Below are 25277 nucleotides of genomic sequence, written 5' to 3'. Positions count from 1 at the left end.
TTTATTTTATTTTATTTTATTTTATTTTATTTTATTTTATTTTATTTTATTTTTAACTTGGCAGCTATTTCTCTAGATTTAATCACTTTACTCTCCTCCTGATGGGGAAACCCACAAGACATATGTACAGCGTATTTCCTAGGCAGACTGAGATTGTTTTTATTTCTCTTTATGTGCATGGTAGTATCCTTTCTTCATTCGAAAGTTGATTCTACTAGGTTATGACCTTTTGGGGTGAGAGACCTCATGGTATTCATTCCGAATAACCCTATGAGCACCTTTCCCCGAGGCCACAGTGCCGAGCCCCGGGGCCTCTCTTCACAGCACTGTCTGCAATGCACAACCACATGCAGTGGCCCTAACACACAGCAGGTGAGCATAACGCATGGAACTCTTCACCTCACTAATGAATACCGTGTCTTGATGGTCACTGCCTCAATGGAAGAAGGGGCAAGTTGTGGTCAGGCAAGGTTCACGGGGGCTGTCTGGAGTACTAGAATGGTCCTGAATGTTTGCTTTACAACCACCTATTAAACTGTATTTGGATGCTGTATGCCCTGTTCTGTACCTATATTTCACTATTTAAAACTAAAAGGCACCTGGGTGACTCAGTCGGTTACGTGTCCGACTTCGGCTCAGGTCATGGTCTCACAATTTGTGAGTTTGAGCCCCGCATCGGGCTCTGTGCTGACAGCTCAGAGCCTGGAGCCTGCTTCGGATTCTGTGTTTCCCTCTCTCTCTGCCCCTCCCCTGCTTGCATTCTGTCTGTCTGTCTCTCTCTCTCAAAAATAAATAAAAATTAAAAATAAAATAAAATAAAATAGTCCACCTTGAGGGTATTATGCTATGTGAAATACGCCCAACACAAAAGGGTAAATACTACATGATTCCACTTATATTAGATATTTAACATAGTCAAATTCATAGAGAAAGAAATAACGGTGATTGCCAGGGGGCGCAGGGAGGTGGGGAGTACGGAATTAGTGTTGAGTAGGTATAGACTTGCAGTTTGGGAAGATGAAAAAGTTCTGGCAATGGGTGGTGACGGTTGCATAACAATGTGAATGAACTCAATGCCACTGAACTGGACACTTACAAATCGTTAATATGGTAAATTTCATGTCATGTGTATTTTACCATATTTTTTAAAAAAGGGGGAGTCCACCTTCTCCACCCCTCCCTTGTAGAATATGTCTCCAAGTTCCACTCTAAGCCTGGATGTCCTGAGAAACAGCACCTCCCAAGGTGGGACTTATAGTCTTGAGCCCTTGGGAGTTCCCCTGCTTCTTCCTTTTCCCTGATGAAATAAAGGCGGTGGTGGCCGTGCCTCGAGAGCTTGCCGCTAGAGGACAACTGTCAGACATTATTAATGTGTACTCAGGAGATGGTTTAAGAATTACTGAAATGAGGCTTAGGAGGTATTTTTTCTTTCAGTGATAAAATGTGCAAGTATGGATAAGTCAGTGTATCTTAAGGCAGGGAGAGAGATGTTTTAGCAGTGGGAATGGGCTTAATATCTCAGACGAAGGAGTTGGCTGTGGAGAAGAACAAAAGAACATGAATTCTGCCCAGCCAGATTAGGCTGGGCATGGCATGATTACCCTCTTGGCTATACTGGGTCAGCCCTTATCAAAGTAATCCTTTGCCTTCTGGCATGCCAATGAGAAAATCACCTTCCCTCAACAGCAGGAATAAAATGAGAAGAAAGGTCTCACTATCACTCACACTGAGTCAGTGAAAGTGAAGGCACAAGAAGAAAGTTGATACGTCCCTCCAGTCAGGAGAGCCTTCCCTAAACTCCTGCTGGATATCTGAAAATGCCTCCATGAAAGAGACAGTGATTCTCAGGTATCCTCTTTTAGATCAAGCTCTCAGTTGGCTAGGAAAACAATAAATATAGACTGTTGAGGGGCAAACAAGTCAGTACATGGAGGTTCACTGCCATCTTTTCTTGAAATCTCATTCACCTTAAATCACAAGCCAATTAAGAAGGCTATCATATAGCAAACATTCTTTTAGGAAAACTCAATTCCTTCTCCTAGGGCACTCCTGAGGTGAAATAGTATCAAGTGACAATGAAGAAATGCCTATAGGACATTTCCAGCATGTGACAAATATGGGAGGCTCTTAGACAAGGGATCCACAGAGATAACCACTGCCCACTGGTTGAGCCCCTATCCCTACTTTGTTTTGGAGGCTGACCAGCTGGGAGAGGGCCTTTCTCAGTACCAGAAACTACCATTTGGGTTGAAAGGGAAGACGTTGGGAGAATTCACCTGTTTGGATATAAAAGTTCGAAAAATCCAATGGGATTTGTGGCTGACAAAAGGTCAACTATTCATGAAGGCCAAGGAGTCAAGACTATAAGGACTTGGTATTTCAGGAGACAGAGTCTAGTAAGGTAGAAAAGACCTGAGCTTTAGAGTTATAAATTACCATCCTTGTTTCTCTCCTGGTATGGGTGTTTTTTCCTTGGTTATTCCAAAGCCATTTCATGTTGACATTGTGTAGTGTTTAGCTTAGGTGGCCCAGAGACCTTGATTTGAATACTGGATGTACTACTCCCCTGAAGCATGAACTTAGATAAATTCTGAACCTCGCCACGCTTCATCTATAAGAAGAGGTTGATGATGGGCTACCTTCACAGGATTGTTAGGAAGACCACGTGAGAAGTACGTGTCCAAGTGCATGGACCATAGGACAGTTTCCATCAAAAAGGAATCATCCCTCTCATGTGAATAAAAGCGACATCGTTATTGCTTAGCAATTCGAACCACAAAGAGCCCAGGATGCTTGTTTGGAGGTCAGCAGAGCAGGGGAAAACTGCGCACTGAAAGCAGCCAATCTTTGGGGAAGATGAGCTTGAACTAGTTTTAAAGAGGAAATCGGAAAAAAGGTTTGGAAACAGGACAGATATGCCTAAACAGCTCCTACAACTTAGTCCTCTGGCATCTAGTCAGCAACTTATCTTTTTATTTAAAAAATATTTTCCTAAATCAAGGTATGATTGACTTATAACATACTAGTTTCAGGTGTACAACAGAATGATTTGATGTTTGTATATGTTGTAAGACAACCACCACAATAAGTCCAGTTAACATCTGGCACCATACAAAGTTAAACATTTTTTTTTTTATCGTGATGAAGACTTTAGGATTTACTCTTTTGGCAACTATCATATATATACGACAATATTGCTGACTGTAATCATCGTGCTTACATTATTACATCCCCAGGCCTTGCTTACTTAATAGTTGGAAGTTTGTATCACTTGACCTTCTTCCTCCATTTCACCTACCTCCAACCGCCCTCCTTCTAGCAACCCCAATATTGTATTAGTTTCAGGTGTACAATATAGTGATTCGATATTTATATACAACATTCTCGCCATAATGACTCAAGCTACCATCTCTCATCATGATATTATTGCTTACAGTCCTTAGGCTGTACCTTGTATTCCCGTCTTAATTTATTTTATAACTTGAAGACTATATGCCTCATTAATCTCCTTCACCTATTTTGTCTTTCCCCCCACCTCCTCCCCTCTGGTGATTCAGAGTTTGTTCTCTGTATGGGTCAATTTTTGCTTTGTTTTGCTTTGTTTGGTTGTTTTTTAGATTCCAGATATAAGTGAAATCATCATCTGTCTTTCTCTGTATAACTCATTTCACTTGGAATAATATCCTTTAATTCCACCCATGTTGTCACAAATGGCAAGATTTCATTCTTTTTTATGACTGAATAGTATTCCATTATCTATCTATCTATCCTCTATCTAATCTATCTCACATCATCATTATCTATTCATCTACAATGGACACTTAGGTTGTTTTCATATCTTAGCCATTGTAAATAATGCTGCAAGGACATAGGAGGGCATATGTCTTCAAATTAGCATTTTTGTTTTCTTTTTTTTTTTTAATGTTTATTTATTTTTGAGACAGAGAGATAAAGAGCATGAGCAGGGGAGGGGCAGAGAGAGGGAGACACAGAATCCGAAGCAGGGTCCAGGCTCTGAGCTGTCAGCACAGAGCCCAATGCGGGGCTCGAACCCATGAACTGTGAGATCATGACTTGAGCAGAAGTCAGATGCTCAACTGACTGAGCCACCCAGGAGCCCCTAATTTTTTTGTAATGTTTATTTATTATTGAGAGACAGAGAGAGACAGAGCGTGAGCAGGGGAGGGGCAGAGAGAGAGGGAGGCACAGAATCTGAAGCAGGTTCCGGGCTCTGAGCTGTCAGCACAGAGCCCGATGCGGGGCTCGAACTCATGGACTGAGATCATGACCTGAGCCAAAGTTGTACACTTAACTGACTGAGCCACCCACGTGCCCCTAGTGTTTTTTTTTTCTTTAGATAAATATCCAGTAATGCGATTGCTAGATCATATGGTAGTTCTACTTTTACTTTCTTGAGGAGGCAGGCTCCATAATGTTTCCATAGTGGCTGCTAACTTACATTCCTACCAACAGGACACAAGGGGCCCCCTTTCTCATAGCTTGCCAACACTTGCTATTTCCTGTCTTTTTGATAACAGCCATTCTCACGGGTGTGGGGTGATATCTTATTGTGGTTTTGATTTGCATTTCTCTGATGACTAGTGATGTTGAACATTTTTCATGTGCTTGCTGGCCATCTGTATGTCTTCTTTAGAAGAAATATTTATTCACATCTGCTGCCCATTTTTAAATTGGATTGTTTTATTTGCTGTTGGGTTATGTGAGTTATTTGTATGTTTTGGATATTAACCCCTTATCTGATATATGATTTGCTCATAGTTTCTCTCATTCAATAGGTTGCCTTTTCATTTTGTTGATGGTTTCCTTTGCCGTGCAGAAGATTTTTATTCTGATAGTAGTCCCATTTGCTTACTTTTATGCTTTTGTTGGCTTGGCTTTTAGAGTCAGACCCAAAAAATCATCACCAAGACCAATGTCAAGGAGCTTAGCACCTACGTTTTCTTCTAGGAGTTTAATGGTTTCAGGTATTACATTCAGGTCTTCAGTTCATTTTGAGTTAACTTTTGTATCTTGTGTAACATAGTAGCCTACTTTCATTCTTTGGCATATGGTTGCCAAGTTAATAAATATAAACACCATTTATTGAAGAGACTCTTCTTTTCCCATTGTATATTCTTGCCTCTTTTGTTGTAAATTAATTGACCATATACATGTGGGCTTATTTCTGGGATCCCTATTCTGTTTCATTGATCTATATGTCTGTTTTTATGCCAATACCATACTGTTTTGATTACTATCGCTTTGTAATGTAGTTTGAAATCATGCAGTGTGATGCCTCTAGCTTTTTCTTTCTCAAGACTGCTTTGGTTATTCAAGGTCTTTTCTAGTCTCATACAAATTTTAGAATTGTTTGTTCTATTTTTGTAAAGAAATGCCATTGGAATTTTGATAGGAATTGCACTGAATCTATACATTGCTTTGGGTAGCATGGACATTTTAACAATAATAATTCTTCTAATCCATGAGCATGGACTATCTTTCCATTTATTTGTGTCTTCAATTTCTTTCATCAATGTCTTAGAGTATAGGTCTTTTTCCTCCTTGGTTACATTTATTCCTAGATATTTTAATCTTTTTAATGTAATTATAAATGTGATTGTTCTCTTAATTTCTCTTTCTGAGAGTTTGTTGTTAGTGTATAGAAATGAAAGGGGCAGGTGGGTGGCTCAATTGGTTAGGCATCCGACTTTGGCTCAGGTCATGATCTCACAGCTTATGGGTTTGAGCTCTAGGTTCAGCTCTGTGCTGACAGCTCAGAGCCTGGAGTCTGTTTCAGATTCTGTGTCTCCCTCTGTCTTTGCAACCCCCCTCACTTGTTCATTTTCTCTCTCAAAATAAATAAACATTTAAAAAAAAGAAGTGCTAAAGATTTTTGTATTTTGATTTTGTACCCTGAAAATTGTATTCATTTATTCTAATGTGTTTTTTGGTGGAATCTTTAGGGTTTTCTATACATGAAATCATGTTATCCGCAAACAGTGAGAATTTTACTCTTTCCTTTCCAATTCGGATGCCTTTTATTTTTATTTCTTTTTCTTGTTAACTGCTGTGGCTTAAACTGTTAATATTTTGTTGAATAAAAGTGGCAAGAGTGGGTGGGCATCTTTGTCTTGTTCCTGATCTTAGAAGAAAATTTTTCAGTTTTTCACCATGGAGTGGGCTTTTCACCATTATGTTAGCTGTGGGCTTGTCATATCCGGACTTTATTATGTTGTGGTATGTTCCCTCTATACCCACTTTGTTGAGAGTTTTTATCATAAAAGGACACTGAATATTGTCAAATGCTTTTTCTGTATGTTTTGAGATGATTACATGATTTTCATCCTTCATTTTGTTAATGGGGGGTGTCACACTGATTGATTTGTAGATATGGAGCCATCTTTGCATTCTTGGAATAAACCTCACTTGAGTATGATGTATTTATCCTTCTACTATATTGCTGACTTTGACTTGTTAATATTTTTTGAGGATTTTTGCATCTAAGTTCATCAGGGATAGTAACTTTTGTTTTCCATCCTTATTTCTGCGCAGTGTAGCATGGGGGGTAGGATCACAGGCTTTGGAGTCAGAATCCCTGGGTTTGAATCCCAATTCTGGCACTTTCTAGTTGTGTGACTTCGGACAAGTTATTTAACCTCTCTGTGTCTTAGTTCCTTTAATTGTAAGATGGAAATAAAAATAGTGCCTACCATGTAGAGTTTTTGTGAGAACTGAGTTAATATCAGTAATGCATTGATAAGTGTTTGGCACATAGTAAGAACTAAGTAAAAGCAAGCTGTCACTTGTATCATTGTTGCCGATAATTTAATTCAAGACTTGATAATATTTTACATGCAATATTTCACTTTTGCCTCCAGACTTTCCTTCTCTAGTGAATTCATGCTGTGAGCTGCTTTTCTAAAACACAATTCATTCTGTCCTCACCTAGTTGAAACCATTCAGGGATATCAACAGGGAACTGATCAACAGTGGTCTCTGTTGGGAAAGATCACTGAAAAGATGTGATCAGTGGATGACCCATGAGTTGGACCTGGGCACTTGAAGTTCCTCACCCATCTCCCCCTCTGCTTGTCTTTCCTGCTCCCAGAGGCTACTCCAAGGACATAGCTTTGAGACAGTGATATGGTGCTGAGAACATTTGCTCAGTATATGTGACTAGTAAGGCCTCTTCATAAACCTTTCAGATTTGGCAGAGGGATCCAAGGATCCACTTGCCTTGCTGCCGTCCAAGACGAGCCTTGGAGGTAAGTTCCCTTTACTTGTTAAAACTTCCAGCTACCATACTAGAGTGTCCTTCCTCTTCTGTGGTCGCTCCCTGCCCTCTGTGTATGGGAGTGGTTTCAGATTAACCCAGAAAGCTCCCAAAGGGTTGTGAAGCAACAGTCTTCTAAAACAATGGAATGTGATACAATCATTAAAAAGTATTACTATAGCTTTAATTTCCTTACCTGGAAAGATCTCTGTGACAGACTGCAGAGTGAAGTGGAGTGGGTTACAAAGCAACGTGTCTTGTAAGAGTCTGTTTATATGAAATAATTTGCATGTGTGCAGAAACGCTTGGTGGATTAAGTGAAGGGTGGGTGGGATTTCTGCAGGGTGGGAAAATTTGGAGTGATATTTATTTTCATCTTGATGATTTTGTGTACCCCTTTGTGTACACAGTTTATACTGTCTTTTTATTAATTTTTTTATGTTTATTTATTTTTGAGAGAGAGAGACAGAGAGAGAGTGTGTGTGTGCGACCAGGGGAGGAGCAGAGAGAGAGGGAGACACAGAATATGAAGCAGGCTCCAGGCTCTGAGCTGTCAGCACAGAGACTGACGTGGGGCTCGAACCCACAAGGGTGGGATCATGACCTGAGCAGAAGTTGGACGCTTAACTGACTGAGCCACCCAGGCGCCCCTATACTGTCTTTATAATCAGCAATGAAACAATAAACTTATTTTTCTTTAAAAAATAAAGCCAACGAATTCAAGGCAGAGAATAGAAAGAGATGAAGGAAACAAAAAAAATATTAGTAGGGTTTGAACTTAGTGGGTGAGGTTCTGAGCAATTTCCCCAACTTTTTGTTACTGTGTAATTTTTCTTGAATGTGTATGAATTGCCTTTCTAATTGGGGAAAAAAAGTACCTATTTAGCTATGGATGACTGGAATATGATCAAAACCCAACTAATGTTTATATTATAATCACAACTCAATGTTAGCCCATCACAAAAGGGAGCAAACTGACATTCTGAGAAAGTCTGCATAAAGGCCTTGTTAATTCCTCTCATTCCTTTCAAAAAAGCCTTTACCGTAAGAAATAGGGCAAAAATAATTTTTTTTTGGGTAAGAAATAGGCACATAAAGACCTGGTATAAAGCATAACAAACCACTGCTCATTACTGAAAAATTATAATCTGCTGGTGCTTTTCCCCATGTACATATGCTTATGTATACGTGTGTGTGTTTACGGATGTATGTACGCATGCATTTATGTATGTGTGCATTCATACATTAGAGGTGGGGTAATTGACATTTAAAGCAGGTCTCCATGCTTTATTCTAAGCCCCTAAAAGCGGTTAATTATGCCCTTTTGTCACATCGCATTATATTTAAAACACTTCTAAGTAGCTTCAAATATTTTAACATTTTCATTTTAAACACAATGGATATGGGTAATAGCCTTGCAGTTGTAACTCGTATGTAATGAGATATCACTATAGCAGCGGAAGTGGAGTGTGTCATTGATAATATTTCACCTCCAACCACTTCTCTCTTTCTGCTAAATCTTGATGACATATTTAAGGTAAATCAGAATCACAATGATTTAAGTAACATTTGCCCTCTGAGAGGAGACTCAAAATTAATTTTAATTACAACTGATGGCTGCAAATAATGGCTTTGCTCCTCCTGTGGTTACATTCTTGCCAAGGACCACTGCTGCATTGGTTTCAAGGTGCAAGATGCAGGAGGGACCAGTGACGGATGGGAAGGGCTCAGCACCCTACCCCTGCGTGACCTGTACGCCAGACTGGTGTCCCTACTTGTGCCCACCACCTGGACGCTCAGGCCATGACAGCTCTGAGCACCAAACAAATAAGGAACCTTCGAGTTTAGTGGTAGGTGACTCAATGTGCATCTTTGCTCTTGCTGTTGGTTTTATGTGTTACTTAGTCTTGCCCGTGTCCTGTTTTCACCTAGACCCTCTATCAGACACGCTCAGCCTTTAATCTTCAGCATCCTGGTAGGACCCCCCTGACTCTTCTTTTGCCCAATTCTTCTAGATTTTTCTCTCTGCTTTCCTAAACATGGTGTGTCAATTTGTTTCACCCTGATTCTCATCCATCTAAATGTTAATGTCAAAGGCTCTCCATGCCGGCCCATCTTATCCAACTAACCCCTTGTTCCCACCATCCTCCCTTCACCTGCCTTTATTCCTAAACTGGATCATGACAGGAGTGGATTCATCAGAAGCGACTGTGGGAGAGGCTCATCTGGCAGAAAGAAGCACATTACTGTGGAACAAAACCCCGGAAGAGTGGTCTTCAGCATGAGCATCAAGATTGGGTTACTTGTTGAAAGAATTGGGTGGAATAGATGGGGTCACACGTTTCACTCTTCTCTCAGATACCCCACTATGAGCCAGGAAAATGGGGCAAGAGGGCACGGGGAACACAGTGAGGATGAGAACCAAAGCTCAGAAGGGACCCCCTTCATGGAGTTGTTGCCCCTCCTGTCATGTCCTCAACTCATTGCCTCCTCACCCCCTGCCCACTCCATTCAAAGCACCGTTTGCTAATTTCATGAGTAATTCTCATGTTGCTACATCAGTCTTCACTGCACTGGAGTCAGTCTTCAACAGGACGCTCCCGATACCCTCACTGTCTCTAAAGGAGACCATGCTCCTTTCTACACGTTAGGCAGCCTTGCCTCAGCCTCACTATTTCCCATTATTGAAGCTCCTCCAGGCTGGGTCCTAGGCTCTCCATGTCCTCCTTGCTTGCTCCACAGATAATCTTATCATGCCAGTGGTTTCAGCCACCATTCTATGCTCCAAGATTCACTAGTTTATATTTGGGCCCAGACCCGTGTCCTTTGGATTCCAGAGCAGTCCATACAACTGGCTACTGGACAGCTCATTTGAATGTTTTGCAGGCATCTCAGTGTATCCCCAGATCCCCAGATTCAATTCATATACTTTCCTTGCTACTGCCAACATCATGCCTATCCCTGAGCTCCCCGCCAAATGTGCTTCTCTTTCAGTGTAACCCACTGGAGTAAATGGCCCATCTTTCCACTTGTCCATCCGTCTGTCCATCCATCCATCCTCCATCCATTCATCCATCTGTCCATCCAACCATCCATCCATCCTCCTGTGAGTCAGAAACAGAAATATCTCTGACTCCTCTGTCTCCCTCACCCCACATCCTGTCCATTCCATTTGATCAATTACTTCTCTGGAGTCCCTCGATTTCTCTTCTTTCTAGTCCACATTATCATTGCTTCTCACTTGGGCTACTGAGAAAATCTCTTAACCAGGGTCCCCTTCAAATTCATTTTTTACTTTGCAGTCAGATTAAATTTCTCAAATGCAAATTTGATGAACAATCCTCACCCCTCTCCTCAAAACACACTTTGATGAGGTTTCCCTTTGCTTTTATAACAAACATTAAAATCCTGAATCTTCCCTAGAAGGCCCTACAGGTCTGGCTTCCATCTCCCTCTACCCCTCACTGGCCTGACCCCCACTCTCACCCTGCCCACCTCCGGCCACCTGCCCTTCCTTCAGGGCCTCAGACTCAAGGGGTCCCCTCGTGTGGAAGATCTGTTCATGTGATGCACCCCTGTCGGCAACATCCCCTTGCTCTAACCCTTCATTCAGTGGCTCTCCATTTTGCATCCTCCGGGAAGCATTTCCCCACTGCCTCAACAAGTCAATCCTCACACGACAGAGTCTCGTGGTACCTTGTCCCTCTCCTTCGTGGCCCTTAACATTATTTCATTAATTTGTATAATCGTTTAATTCCTTTGTATAATCACTTAAGTCTCTCCTCCCCTGCCTTCCCTGGAAAATGCCAGTTCTTCACATTTCTATCTTTCCCCTGGCTCCCCCTCCCCCTGCTCCAGTGACACTGGCCTCCTTGCCATTCCCGGCACCGCACCGCACCACACTGAGGCAGGCCTGCCCCTTCAGGGCCTCTGCCTGCACCTGGCTCCCTCCTTACCTGTCTCAGGCCCTGGCTTCCATCTTATCCTCTCAGAGAGGTCTTTCTTGACCACAAGGTAAAAACTACAACCTCTGCCCTAACGTGTCTCCTTCCCCTGCCCTACTTCCTCTGTTACGCACGTCGCTTTCTATTATTCATATTATACAGTTTACTTAGTGACTTTTTCCGCTGCCCCCATAAGAATGTCAGGTGCTGTACGAGCAAGGAATCTTGTTCTGTTCCCTGCTCTGTCTCTGACACCTAGGATAGTGCCTGGCATGTAACAAGCACTCAATGATATCTGTTGAAAGAGTTCCTTTAGCTTGGCACAGAGCCTGGCCCACGGCAGACCAATATGTCTTTGTTGAAAGGACCACAGAAAGGGAGGAGGGAGCCTCGGGAGGGCTTGCAGATTCTGGCTCCTTATCTTCAACTGCCAGTCCCCAGAAAAGAGGACCCCAGGCTCCAAGGGGCCCCCTTAGCCTGGAGATTTGGTGTGTATCTCAAGCTCAGAGTTAATTGTAAGTGGGAACCGTGGAGAGAATTGCCACGGCTGTTTCTGTGGTATGGTGAAAGGGGTATTTGTTTATATTTGAAAAGGACTAGCCCCGCAAATTTACAGTGTAAATAAGGAAAAAGTTGAACTTAAGAGCAAAAGCCAATCAACAGTTTTTAAGCACCATTAAAACCACTTTATATGCAAACGATGTTACAAAACAATGAATGTGATCATCAAGAACACTTCTTATGTTCTCTGAAAAGCACTAACGAGAATTTCTAAGATGCGTTGACGGAACCCTCAGTTCCTCATCATAGTCAGTGGTCATTCCCAGGGCCTGGGCGCTAGGAAGCAGACTTCTTTATCCGTAAAACCAACTTTTCAACAATTATATCATTTCTTAGGGTGCAGGGTGGGTGGTAATGGTAATACTCTTCCCCAAGCCTATAAAGAAACTACTGATATGAGTGCCTATGTAAGCAGGATTTGGGTAAGTACTGATTTTATAGAAGACTATAAATTTTTATTTCAATAATGTTGGGAGGCAGGTTAGGCCATGCTTATCCTTTGTTCTGTTTCCCTTCCCACCCCATATTCCAATGTGCTGGCCAGTGCCCTCCAGCGAGCGGTCCCCTAGACCAGGCAGGATGCGGACAGCCATGTCAGCTACTGCCTTCCTCACACTTGGCCTGTTATTAAATGTCCTCTGACATCCTGTTCCCCTCAGAGCTCATTCAGAGCTAGGTGACAGCTAATGAGAATAGACGGACAATGGATACATCCATTAGACCCTGTCCCCACTATCCTTCTTAGACAACAGACACGAAAGCATCAAAAAAGAGCTTCTCAGAAGACCCTCAACAGTGGCAGTTCTGGAATTTCTCTACGGGGTCTGCAGGGGTCAGCCTGGGGGCTGGAGGAACAGCTTGAAACTACCTTTGGACGGCAGGTACCCAGCTTTTACTTAGTTGGTATATTTATTTGGGGTGGCCTGGGGAGACCGGGGAGAGGGGCTAAAGCCTCCTGAAGCTGCCTCTTGTCACCCACACTGGCCCCTTACAGACCATGATGCTAATGGAGAAAACTTCAAAACGGTAGGAAGCCAGAGAGGACCAACCATCTAACCATGCACCGGACAGTGGTTATAAGAGATGCTCCTGGATTGGAACCCTGCCTCCATGTGTTATTAACCTAACCTTTCACTCAACTGCCTCATCTGTAAAACGGATACAGTCACATTACCCGTTTCATGGTATCGTCACAGGAAGTGAGTTCACATGAGTTAATGCGTGGGAAGTGCTTAGAGCCGTGTCGAGCATGTACGAAGTGCTCAACAAGTGTTCGCGTTTATTCTTTTTTTTCACTGATCATTCAAAACTATTCCTCGAATGCCCACCAAGTGCAGCTATTAAGCTCTGCCTCAGGAAGGAGCAGGTTCAAAGTTATACTGGACAGCGGCCAGCTGAGCACACCTATACTCACACTCACTGACACAGCCTTCTGGATGCACAGCAGGTGGCCCACATCTGGGATATTGTGGGGACGGCAGGACATAGGCTCACTGACACCCCCTTCCACCTGGCATGGAGGGAGGCCCAGAGCATGCTATGAACTCCCTATTTGATCTTGCGACTCCTCCTTGGAGCTTGTTGTAGAGCTGAAGGAATTCCTGGAGAGAACCCCGAGAGCCATTATGAGAAATCTGCATTCTTTGAACAGTACAAAGCTTTAGCGGCTCCCTGAGAATATGAAGGAACTTGGAAGGATCTATAATGGTCAAGCGATTCTTCCCATGGCAAGAAATAATGTTTTTCTTCCCTGAGCCTTGACATCACCACACCCACGGCTCCGGCACACTGCCGTGTCACTGCAGGGTACTGGTGTCACAGGGCTCTTGTTACCTGCCTGGTCTACCCTGTCCTGTGGGCGGGGACATCATCCCTGTCACCTGGGAATCCTCACTGTGGGTCCGGTGTCTGGTGCTCCCTAAGTGTTGACTGAATCCCCTGAAGGACAACGAAGCCTTGGGTCTATTGGAAACATCTTCTCCCTAAAAAGGACTCTGACAGGACCACTGGAAGCACAGAGTAAATGAACAGACAGAACGCTCGAAGCTAGCACGTGTCACCCGCAAAACCGGTGGTTGGGACTTATGAGTGGCCAGAGGGAGAACAGAGCCAGCTCATGCACACTCAGGATGCTTCGTTCCTGTTATGTGTAAACCCCACCCCCTCCTTTCCCACAATAAAACACACACACCGTTGCTCTGCACTGTCCGATATGGGAGCCGCCAGTCTCGTGTACCATTTAAATTCAAGATGATTAAAGTTAAATACAATTTAAGTCTCAGTTCCTCAGTGGCCCCAGCCACATTTCAAGTGTTCATGTGGCGTGTGGCTACTGGTTCATAGAGCGTAGACACAGAAGACTTCTACAGTCACAGAAACTTCTATTGGGCGGTCTCTCCTGTCCTTCCAAGAAACGTTAACTTAGACGCATACAATGTCGCTGTACTTTCACAATCAATAAAGCTAATGCATTGTTCCCTGGACTGTGCAAACGTTTCCAGTTGGTTCTTTCGGTAGCAGCAAGGCATGCGCTACACGCTCTCCAGTTCTATTTTCACATCGTTTGTTTGTTTGAATTTACGTATCTTCAGAAATAGTATTAATTCTGTTAGTACTTGTCAGTACATTGAGGCGGTCCTGTGTGACTTGGAGCAGTTTAATGCAGGGGATGGATGGCTCCAGCCTTGGGAGAAGGAAACTCATCAATCCACCACGCGTCTCAGCATCGTTACGGCACATTAATGAGGCTGGGCTCCATTTAAACACCGTCTGAGGCATTATGGATTGGCAACATTCAGCTTCACAGGAACTGGGAATTTCTGAGATAGAATCCTCACTCTTTTGCTAATGAGTGTTGCGATATGGGGACCATCATTTAACTTGTGAGTTTCGGTTTCCTGTCCTTAAAACGAGGCTATTACTGACCTACCTAACCCAAGTGCCTGGAGGATTAATGAGTTAATGCTTGCTGAGAACTCTGAGCCCTGTGCATTAAGGCTTGTTGCACATCATTATTTCCATTCATCCTCATGTAGCAGCTGGGAAACATTAGACTATTATGCTTACTCCTAAAATGCATTTTCTTCCTCAGCATTTTCACATTACCTACATCACCCAAACCTTAAATCTGAAAGTAAAACTAGCCCCACAGCAAGACACATTGACGGAGTGGGGGTATTTAGGTAGTTTTCCCTTTCTTGAATACAAGCATTACACCGGCTTTTCCAGAAGGATGAAGGCGGTAATTGCACTGTAAATTCTCACTGCGTGAGGCTGGTGGTCAATCTTAGCAGATGCGAAAAGAAAGTTATACCACAGCACAATCATGCTGTCAACACTTACATGCAATGATATTCCCATATCTGTTCTTCATTCTGTTCTCATCTTTCTTAGCGGAGTCCCATGGTGCAGACTGCCCTTCAAAGAAGCTCTGGAAGAAAGAGAAAAGTGACACGGAGAATTACAATTTGGTGCAGTAAACACAGGATCTTAATGATGGAGGATGTTCTTTAAAAATGTACAGCAAGGGTCAAGAAGGGAAAAAGAAGGTTCACAGGAAAGAGAGAATGGATTAAATACGTTAACTTTTTGTTTTCCTTTACTTGCTACATTACATACATGGATGGGGGCTGAAGTGTGAATTCACAGTTTATCGCACAAGCCATTAAAATGGTCGAGTTCACCCTATCCGACTTTAATCAATTTAATACAGAAAAAGAATGAACCTGTCCCTCAATGTCTTCATTATATTACCATTTCTCATTATTCTCTTCAGAGATGCAAAGATGTCGTTTTTCTTCCCAATCGCTAACTGAAAGAAGGTGATTTTTGGTTAAAACTGTCCAGGTGGGTAAGCTATGACTTCATGCCTTCAAGGCGAAAATCCCGTAATAAATCCTGCCAGAGTTTTCTCTCCCTTTTTAATGGAGCTTAGATGTCCATTTATTTAAGGATTTGGCATTATTATGCCCAGGGTCTTTAATCTTCACGTTATTAGTCAGATATATATTTTTCCTGTTCAAATGATAACGAATATATCCTTTGGTATCAGTTGACAAAGTGAAAAAAAGTCCGAGACTTGTATTTCCACTTCAGTTCACCTTCCCTTTTATCCTTGTGTAGCCAAGTGTATAGAGAGGGAAGGGGAAGAAGGACGGAAGTAAGAAGCGGTGAGTCAAACTGATTTCTTCTCTTTGCCACAGCTACTCTTCCACTTCCTTCTTGGTACCGACTGGGAAAGAAGAGGAGAGGAGGAGGGAGAAGATAGAAAGGTAGAGCGGATGGATGAGAGCACCATTCTGAGATGCTTCAGGGCCAGAGGATGTGGTTTCAGGAACTCACACCCTCAAACACGCCCAGGGTGGCTTTTCAAGTTCTCTCTTTAGAACTGAAACTCCTCATCTGTCCTCCTTACAGTGTTTGGCCATCTTGTCCATTTCTGACCATTACCAATATTTAGTGATCAGTCTGTGGTTCGATGGGACCTACTTAGTATCACTTTCTATGGGTCCAGTTCTGGCTCATTAGTAAAACTGCATTAGTATTGCTGCAGGGGGTAAGACCCACCTGCTCAGAGGCCCCATGAGGGAGCCTCACCTCCTGGCGTGTTGCACAGACCTGACCACGAAGTGGATGGTGTGCAGCTCATCCTACTGTATCTGCCGCCAGACTATAAACTCCCTGAGGGCAGGGACTGCGTGGTTTCATTGCTGTCTGTGCACAACCTCTGCCTTGTGGCAGGAATCCAATAATTGGCTATTAAGTGAATGAGCGATCACAGTGTTTGGTGATGGATGAAGCTTTACTTGTGTAGCTTAAGTGTGCGAGGGGCTCAAATACCTGGGAAACCTGCCTATGTACCGTGTGTGAAGTCCATGCCTTTTCTTGATGTGTATTGATCCTGCTGTTAACCAAATAGCTCACTGACCACCGGAGACTGGCTGGAAAAGAGCCCTATCCCAGCACTGAACCACTGGTATCAGTCCCTCCATACAACAAAGAAGCAGGGACACTCCATTTTGTAACACGCAACAGTGAAAAAACAACACTGCGAACATAAGCATCACAGTTTTAAATTGCCTGTCTTAATTTAAGGTACCTTAGTCACGATCATCCTTGACACCTTATTACCGTAATAGTTCTTACATTCTATTTATCATTTTGAAACAACATGGCGGCAGACGAGGATCAGACGTCCTATTACCTATAGTTCTATTAACAGAGTCACAGCATACATTGTTAATTGAAGGGTGAATACCACATGATGTAGGACAAATTACAAGGAAAAACATTTTCAGGTTATTAATAAATTAAGTCAATAGAAATACTAGCAATGAAAATCACTAGTTAATTCCCTCAGGAACAAGGCTATCATATGATAAAGGATTTATTCAGACATGTAACTTCTATTCTGCTATGAAATACGCATTTAAAAATAGCTTCAGGGCTTTTAGAGTCAGACTCTTTTTCTGAATAGTGTCTTTGTTACCCTATGAATGACAATTATTTTACAGTTGAGTAATAACTATTATCTGACTGCCCTCATAACAGTTTAATTCTACTTTGAGTTTGTCATGATGTAATTGCCAATTTCAATCCCCTTTGCCTTTTCCGCCCATCTAAAAGTTTTCAGGTTTTGTTTTTTTGTAGGAAGATGAAGAAGGGAAAAGTCTTCCAGGAGAGTCTATGGCCTCTGGTGAACACTATCCTAGGGCATGTGTGCATGTATGTGTGTGCGTGTGTGTGTTGGGCACACCCGCGTGCACACACACACACACACACACAAAGAGAGAGAGAGAGGCAGAAAGAGAGAGAGAGGGGAGTATAAGCAGTGTACGAGGGGGACAGGTACTTGTACAACTAGTAAAAATAATGCTCCTAGGTCACCTGAGGCAAAGCCACATGAATCCCTTCCCTTTCTAACAAGAAGATGTTCTCCTGTGGGGAAGGCGGGCACATCACAGCTATTTCTTTAGCATTTGTGACAATCACAGGCCTTCCGATAGCCCTTGCTTTTAAAAACAGTTATTTTAACCTCATGTTTTCAGGTAACTGGTGGCCAGGAAGCAGACAGAAACAAACAATGAAACGATAACCGATCCCCTTACATTTGATCATGGCATGTAGCTCACGGCATGTTTTCCTAAGGTGGGGCCCAAGTCCAAGCCCACTTGGGACCCACTTCCAAGCACTTACTATTGTGTACTTATTAAGTGCTTGTAGAACGAACGAGTCCACTGTCTCAACTAAAGCTCAGGAGAGCGGTCAGGCACGGAGGGATGTTTCCCTGCTCTCAGGTTGAGGGACGTGAGATGTAGAAAGAACACAACCAGCTCATAACACACAGGCCTGGGTCAGGCCTCAATGGTTTTTGACTCTTAATCCACGGATTTTTCTGTTCCACACCTCCCCTGACAAGGACTTGAAACCCTCTTTCAAGATCTGTGGCCAATGATTGCTTTCTACATCTTGATCACATCTCCTTGTCTCTAAATGAAGGTTTACAACAAGAGAATAGAAGAGATGTCAAGTAAACTTCATTCACTCTTACAAAAACAGAAATTTTCTGATCTTGTAGGATAATGTGATCATGGCAGGGAAGCAGCAGCAGGCGAGCAGAAATGGGAGGGCATTCTTGCAATAAGCCTCTTCACCTTCCTATCCAGGAATTATGTGAATTACTTTTAAGCAGACAAGTGTATTATTTTCTTGAAGGTGAAACAAAACACAACAAAAAGTGCTGCTCCATGAAAAAGATGAGGTGACTAGTGTTATCCACTGCGTCCTGACTCCTTATGGACATTGTGACCAGTCTTGCGTTTTCTGGAAGAGTTCTGATTCCATTTATATAGCCAATCTCCCCCTGAATACATCTGCAATTATTAGAACCACAGGTCCTTGTCTTTGGCTTAGAAAGTAAGAAATATACCTATGGGGAGTACAGAGAGAGGAAAAAAGGGCTTTCTGGATTGACTAACTTGGCTTCTGTTTCCTTTTGTCAATGGTGATGATGATTTTTTATTTCCTAAGATGGACCCAGTTTTAAATGCTATGGCTTTTTGTTAGCATACATCACCTGTTTCAATTTCTAGTTAGAAAATAAAACTTTATCTATAGCTCTAGGGCCATTGGGCGTTCCAAGAAACTGTGACATGATATATAGGTCTTCCACACTGTGAGCCCCTGCTTTCCTGGTTTGGGAATTCTAAGTAAGAATCATGATCAAAGCAGGAATGCAGTTCATCAAGGCTCTAGAATATTGCATCTCATCTGGTCCATAGCGAGGCCTGACACAGACTCCTCATTCTCCCAAGAGCCCGAGCCTTTTTGACCACTGGGACGCACCCCTTTTTTTTTTCAGACCATGAGATGGACCAATAGTCCCCAATAAACCTACCAGTGAAATACACCCGAGGGAAATGAAGTAATTTTGCGATGCAATCATTCTATCAAGTCCTATTTCACTTAACTTTTGACTTTTACATACATTTTCTCCAGTTTTACTGAGATGCACTTGACATACAGCACTGTGTAAGTTTAAGGAGTACAGCGTAATGGTGTGAGGTACAAATCTTGTGAAGTGATTCCTGCTGTAAGTTTAGTTAGCGTCCACGAACTCAGAGAGGTACTTAAATATCTTCTAATAAATTAAGCAAATCAACCCACATTTCATATGATTTTCTTCTGTGGATTTTTTTTTTTTTTTAAAATCTGGGCAAGGTTCTTCAGCTATCCTTTTTCTTTTTTTCTCATCTTCAGGAAGGTCAAAAGTTATGTGTCCCTTTAAAATTACATAAATTGACTGCTTTGAGAAGACCTCTACTCTGAACCAAGTATCTTTCGGGAGGTGAGTAGTCCCCATGTATTTTACGTGGTATCTACTAAGGGCTGCTCCTATCAGTTGAAAGTAAAGCCAACGAGGTTTTGAACCCTCCTGGTGCTGAGAAAATAGAACTCTGTTCCTTGAAGGAATCAGAGGATTCCTGAGCACATGCCAATGTCTGGCGTCTGTTTGGGGGCGGGGGAGGGGGTTCTCTGCTTACCGCCCCTTATGTTTCCCTGTATCCGAGACCAACTGTTATGTTCAAGTTCAAGTACAAACTCCAACTCCTTGATCTCTCGTCTCATACTATTTGCTTGACGGTTACGAGCAGGTTCATTAAAATCAAATTTAACCAAGGCGCAGGTGTGCTTTTGAAAAAGCGGTCCGGTGAGAGACAGTGGGACAGCCACATAAGGACAAGCTTGGGAGACCGACGATGACGGTCCACATTCCCAGGACACTTTTTTATAGGAGGAATTTAAAATACAGTATGGACATTTAGGCAATATTTAGTGTTTAGCACAGATTTTTAATATGCACATACAATTTAACATGCCAACAATGGACTTTTTATTACGAAAAAACATTTTATGTATTTTGGGGATTTAAGTTAATGGTCTCACTGCACCTTCTGTTAGAATTTTCATAAATATACTTATGCTTTGGCTCTACTTAAAATGTAATTAAAGTGTTTCCTCTGACTACTTTAGCTCATATATACTGAGAAAAAGGCAGCAAACCTGGGAACCACTCTGAAAGAGTAATAAGTCTCAGAAACAATAAAAATGAAACCAGGCAAGCTCCAGTGAATACCAATGACTTCTCCACTCTAAGATGCTGTGCTCTCCATGGGCAGAGAGCAGAAGGAAATTGAACATCCCGCATACAGTCATTTTTTTCTGAATGGGGAGCATGTCTTTGTGATTCAATAACCTCCTCCCCCACCCCACATACCACTATCATTTTCCATGAGATATAATTATACATCTCAGTTGCCCACCTCAAGAGAACGTTACTCCAAAATGATGCAGTCTGTTACAAACGCCACAGCTCCCAGATATTAAAAAAGGAGAAAAAAAAATCCTATTCAACTGAAAAGCTGCCAGGAAGAAAGGGATGCAGGTCAAGGCTGTGCATAATGTACAGTATGTTTTCAGGCAGTGCAGGGTCAAGTTTTTTTCAGAAAGCTTCTGAAATGGAATTTTTCCTCCCTTTCTCATATGAATAAAACCGGGCACATAAAACGACTAAAGCCGTCACCCTGAAAGAAGGAAGATGGACTTGCTGGGGCATGCAAAGTCTCTGAACCTTCTTTGTTTTCTGCACATACTTCTTCTGCTTCTTCCAGGCACTGCATTTTATTAGGGCCATGTAAACATGTAAACCATTTATTGCTATCATACGAAAGCAGCTGAAGACACCTAAAATTGCCTGATGGCTCAGAGTGGAGTGGTGATGGGAAGGTGGCCCCAAGATGTGCTCCCGTGTGGTCTGCAGTCACAGCCATTCTCCTGTGTCCTGGACAGAGGCAGCCGGAGGGAGCATGTGATGCATTCTGGGCAAATGAGGTTGGGGCAGGGTAAAAGCCCAAATCTAGACACACAAACTGTGTTATGGCTAAACCACCTGAAATCTAAATGTGAACACTGCTTGGCATTTTTAAAGAAGCGGCTAATCACTCTCAGCGCTTCAAATGGCCATGTTTCACTGAAACAGAGTCCAATTCCCAATTTTGCAGAATTTTTCTATTTTGCAAGAGGATCCAGGCATGCGATGATCTTGGCAATAGTCATACTGCCTTTCTTTACCTAACGTCTCTTTCTCTTTTGACAACAGAATTGAGGTTTGCAGCCTGAAAATACTATATGATGTTTCCATGCCCAGAAACAGTCAGCAAGCAGAAGCTAGGACCTGGACCCCAGCTTTGAACCCTGTGATGCCCCTCGCTGGCCACAAAGCTGGCAAGAACACGTGGCTTTGTGCCCACTGCATTGCACTGTGCACGCAGCAGTCTGAAGTCACTCTGGTCGTGGGTCATAAGCCACCAAGCATTTCTAGTTTCCGTTCTTTGTGGAATAAGCCTCTTCGATTACACACAGCTCTGCGCCATCCGCGCAGCAATTTCCTCAGGAGATGTGAAGCCAAGTGCACTCTGGAGGGATCCTCAGTCTACCTGCTTTTCTTGAAATGGGCCTAATGCCAAAGTCTCCTTTCTTTCCACCTTCAGAATCACTGCGGTAGTAAGCTCCTGCTAATGATGTGACATATCCCTCAAGTGTATGGAAGCAGAAAACAATCTGAACACCACTGATCAGAGAGAAGTACCACTCTTGAATTGAGTGATGGAGGAAAAGTGGGGACGATGTTAGCTGCACAGCAGTGGCTCTTGCTGAACCTTCAGTGGGCGGGGCCAATAGCCCATGGAATTACAGAGACTGAGGCATTTTAACACAGGTTAAAAATTTCTTTTTGAATGTTTATTTATTTTTGAGACAGAGAGAGAGAGAGACAGAGAGAGAGAGAGAGAGACAGAGAGAGAGAGAGAGAGAGAGAGAGAGAGAGAGAGAGAGAGAGAGTGAGCCAGGGGTGGGGGCAGAGAGAGAGGGAGACACAGAATCTGAAGCAGGCTCCAGGCTCTGAGCTGTCAGCACAGAGCCCGACATGGGGCTCGAACCCATGAACCCATGAGAGCATGACCTGAGATGAAGTGTGATGCTTAACCAACTGAGCCACCCAGGCGCCCCATCGTGCCTTTAAAAGGGGGGCTACTTTGATGTATCTAGAGTGAGTTGCTGTTGAGCATTAATTTTAAGAGGCAGAGTGTAGCTGTTCGTGGATGCTCAGCCCTTTTGTGTCCCACATCCTTCTTCTCTTTGAACTCTGGAAGAGTGCTTAATGATGAAGTTCTACGTTCTTAGCAGTGCCCAGCGACCCCTCCGGTGTGGGATGGCTTCTCTGGGATGGACGCCTGTCCTCCCGCACACATGACAAAGCTCGCACCCACTGATGATGCAGAGGCCACTTAGAGTTTTGGGGAGTCCCTGATTCCCGGGCACTTGCCCTCAAAACGGCTCTCAAGGGTCAACCACGAGGATGACCTTTCTCAGTTTGAAAACTCCAGGGCTGCTTTTGCACGTAGATTTTTCTAGATGGTCCTGATGGGTGCTCTGCTGCTTACATGCAGGGAGGACAGGCATGGCACATGGATTTTATAGCACTGTTTAATTCAGTATATACAAGGTGGCCAAAGTCTACGTCTTTGAGTTCGGCATTGCCTATCTCTTGGTCATGGGGGACATCATAAGATCAATCAATTTTGCAAAGATTCTGGAACTGGGACCTGGCTCTGTCCTCACTGTATTACCCGCGCAAGTCCAAGGACGCCACGGTAATTGGATGGAGTGTCAAAACAGTGATGCCAGTGAGTGCCCTGTCACAGCAGCACCAACAAGAGGACTGCTTTATTTGAAAAGCCGGTGAAAGCACCGGGTTCAACTGTTTTTTTAAAAAAAATTTTTTTAAACGTTTATTTATTTTTGAGAGAGAGAGAGACAGAGCATGAACGGGGGAGGGGCAGAGAGAGAGGGAGACACAGAATCGGAAGCAGGCTCCAGGCTCTGAGCCATCAGCCCAGAGCCCGACGCGGGGCTCGATCTCACGGACCGCGAGATCGTGACCTGAGCTGAAGTCGGACGCTTAACCGACTGCGCCACCCAGGTGCCCCGGGTTCAACTGTTTTGTAGTTTCTCTAAATCACTCTGGGCCGGAGTCCTTCCTCCAGGATTGCCACCCACAGTTCAGAGAGAGAGCAATTTTCATTTCCTCTCAGATGCAGATCTTGCCAGGGTTTGAGGTGTTAATACCTCTCCAGAACTGTAATTTCCTCTACCTCCGCACCTGCCTTTGTGGTTTGTCAGGAAATCAGAAAGAGTGCCAGAAAGAGTGATTTGTCAGGAAGCCTGGGCTAAAGGTACCCAGATCTTCAGAGATGAGTAAGAGCCCCTTTTGGGAAAAAGGAATTTCTAAGACACTGAGAGAACAAATAGTTGCTTCTGGAGAAGTCTAGCTGGCTCCTTTCCTTCTGAGACAGTCAGAAAAGTTGAGTTCGACTTATCTCTTGCCTGCATGATTACAGAAGGAGCTTCTTGCCTGGCTGCTTTTGCGGCCCACGAGTTTACACACTTCTTCCAGAGTGAGTTTTTAAAACACACTTGGGCACGTGGCACTTTCTTGTTTGAAACCCCAGCCATGTCTCCCTACTGACAACATGGCAGTCATAAGGACTGACAGACTCCACATGTGCAACACGCTTAATGCACAGTGAACGCTCAATCAGGGTGCTGGCAATTACTGCTCATGTTCTCATATGAAAGCTTCAGGCTTTGATGGCAACAAATCCTTAAACTGACTCTGCTGCTATTTTTGTTACTGTCTCTCTGACAATAATCCTTCCCATTTTTTTTTCCCTCCAGGGGGTCTGTATTTTTCCTCCATGGATTCTACGAAGTACGCAGAAGTGGGGGGATTACTGTTTTGTTCTTGCCCCCCTCTTAAAAAAAAATTGAACGTCCTTTCCATGGTGTTTCTTGGAGAGCTGTAAGTTTAAAAACGTCCTCACCTCAGAAATCACGGCACGCAAACTCCATCAAATGTGACTGAAAGTCTAAGGATACATTTTTAGATATGACAGATTTGGAAATGAATAAGCGGAGCAGGAAAAGAAGCTTTAATGAGAGGTTTGTGGCTCTTTTTGACATCTATTAATTTACAAAATCTATCAGAACAATTCCCAGGCTCTTCCTGCAGTACCTAAGTCATAGGCGATTAAAGATAAAAAATTTAGAAGGGAGAATTACTTTAGAAATTTGGAAATCAAGATTAGAAATACCTTTTCAAGTAGTTTAGTGGAGAATAATTGCATTTTAATTTACGCTGTCAAAAGTTCAATTTCTACTCTTAAAAGCAAACATTTTTATTGAAAATTATAACCCATGATGAAATTAGAGTCCTAGCTGTTTTCCTTTACTGGCTGATGTTTTATCAAACATCATTTCTTATCGAAGATTGGGGACACTATCACTTTAGAGGTCTGCAGACTACTGCTGGTGAGGAAAGTCTTAGCTTTCAGCCCTAGTCGATGGGCGTGAGGAGGAGATTCCAAACAGAGTCAAAACAATGAGCCTGCACCAGGCACAGAACAGAGATCCTGGCATGGTAGAAATTTCCAGGAGTTGCTGACCACCACCCCTCACTCTCCTGCCCTGAGAGACGGAGCCACTCACAGCCTCCATGGGGAATCCTCAAATAGCTACTTCATCTTTCAGAACAGATCAAACGTTATTGGTTACAATCATCCTACCATAGACCTTGGGTGGAATTCTGTGTTCATCTGACTGTACTCCTTACAAACTGTTGTCATTTCATCAAGATACTTTGGGATTGGGAAGTTGCAAGTAGGTGAACACAAAGATGAAACAAGAATCTTGGGGCTGCCTGGGTGGCTCAGTCGGTTAAGCATCTGGCTCTTAATCTTGGCTCAGGTCATGATCTCAAGGCTCGTGAGTTCGAGCCCCATGTCGGGCTCCACACTGACAGCGGGGAGCCGGCTTAGGATTCTGTCTCTCTTCCTCTTGCCCTGCCCCTTCCCCACTCACTCATGCTCTCTCTCAAAAATAAA

The 25277-nt window shown here is 43.2% G+C and overlaps 1 protein-coding gene across 9 annotated transcripts in view; it reads right to left on the bottom strand.

The window, feature by feature from the left end:
- PTPRM (protein tyrosine phosphatase receptor type M) overlaps positions 1-25277 on the bottom strand; it is an 806292-nt gene that overhangs the window by 86363 nt on the left and 694652 nt on the right. For all 9 annotated transcript variants that reach the window (XM_040479372.1, XM_040479375.1, XM_040479373.1 and 6 more), the window contains one exon: positions 15121-15208. In XM_040479372.1, coding sequence (XP_040335306.1) covers positions 15121-15208 — 88 coding nt within the window. The remainder of the gene's footprint in view (positions 1-15120; positions 15209-25277) is intronic.

Source organism: Herpailurus yagouaroundi, unplaced genomic scaffold (genome assembly GCF_014898765.1).
Source record: "Herpailurus yagouaroundi ecotype Mexico unplaced genomic scaffold, PumYag 142, whole genome shotgun sequence".
Classification (NCBI taxonomy): domain Eukaryota; kingdom Metazoa; phylum Chordata; class Mammalia; order Carnivora; family Felidae; genus Herpailurus; species Herpailurus yagouaroundi.
The sequence above is the reverse complement of the archived record's forward strand: the minus strand, read 5'-3'. Positions and strand labels throughout refer to the sequence as shown.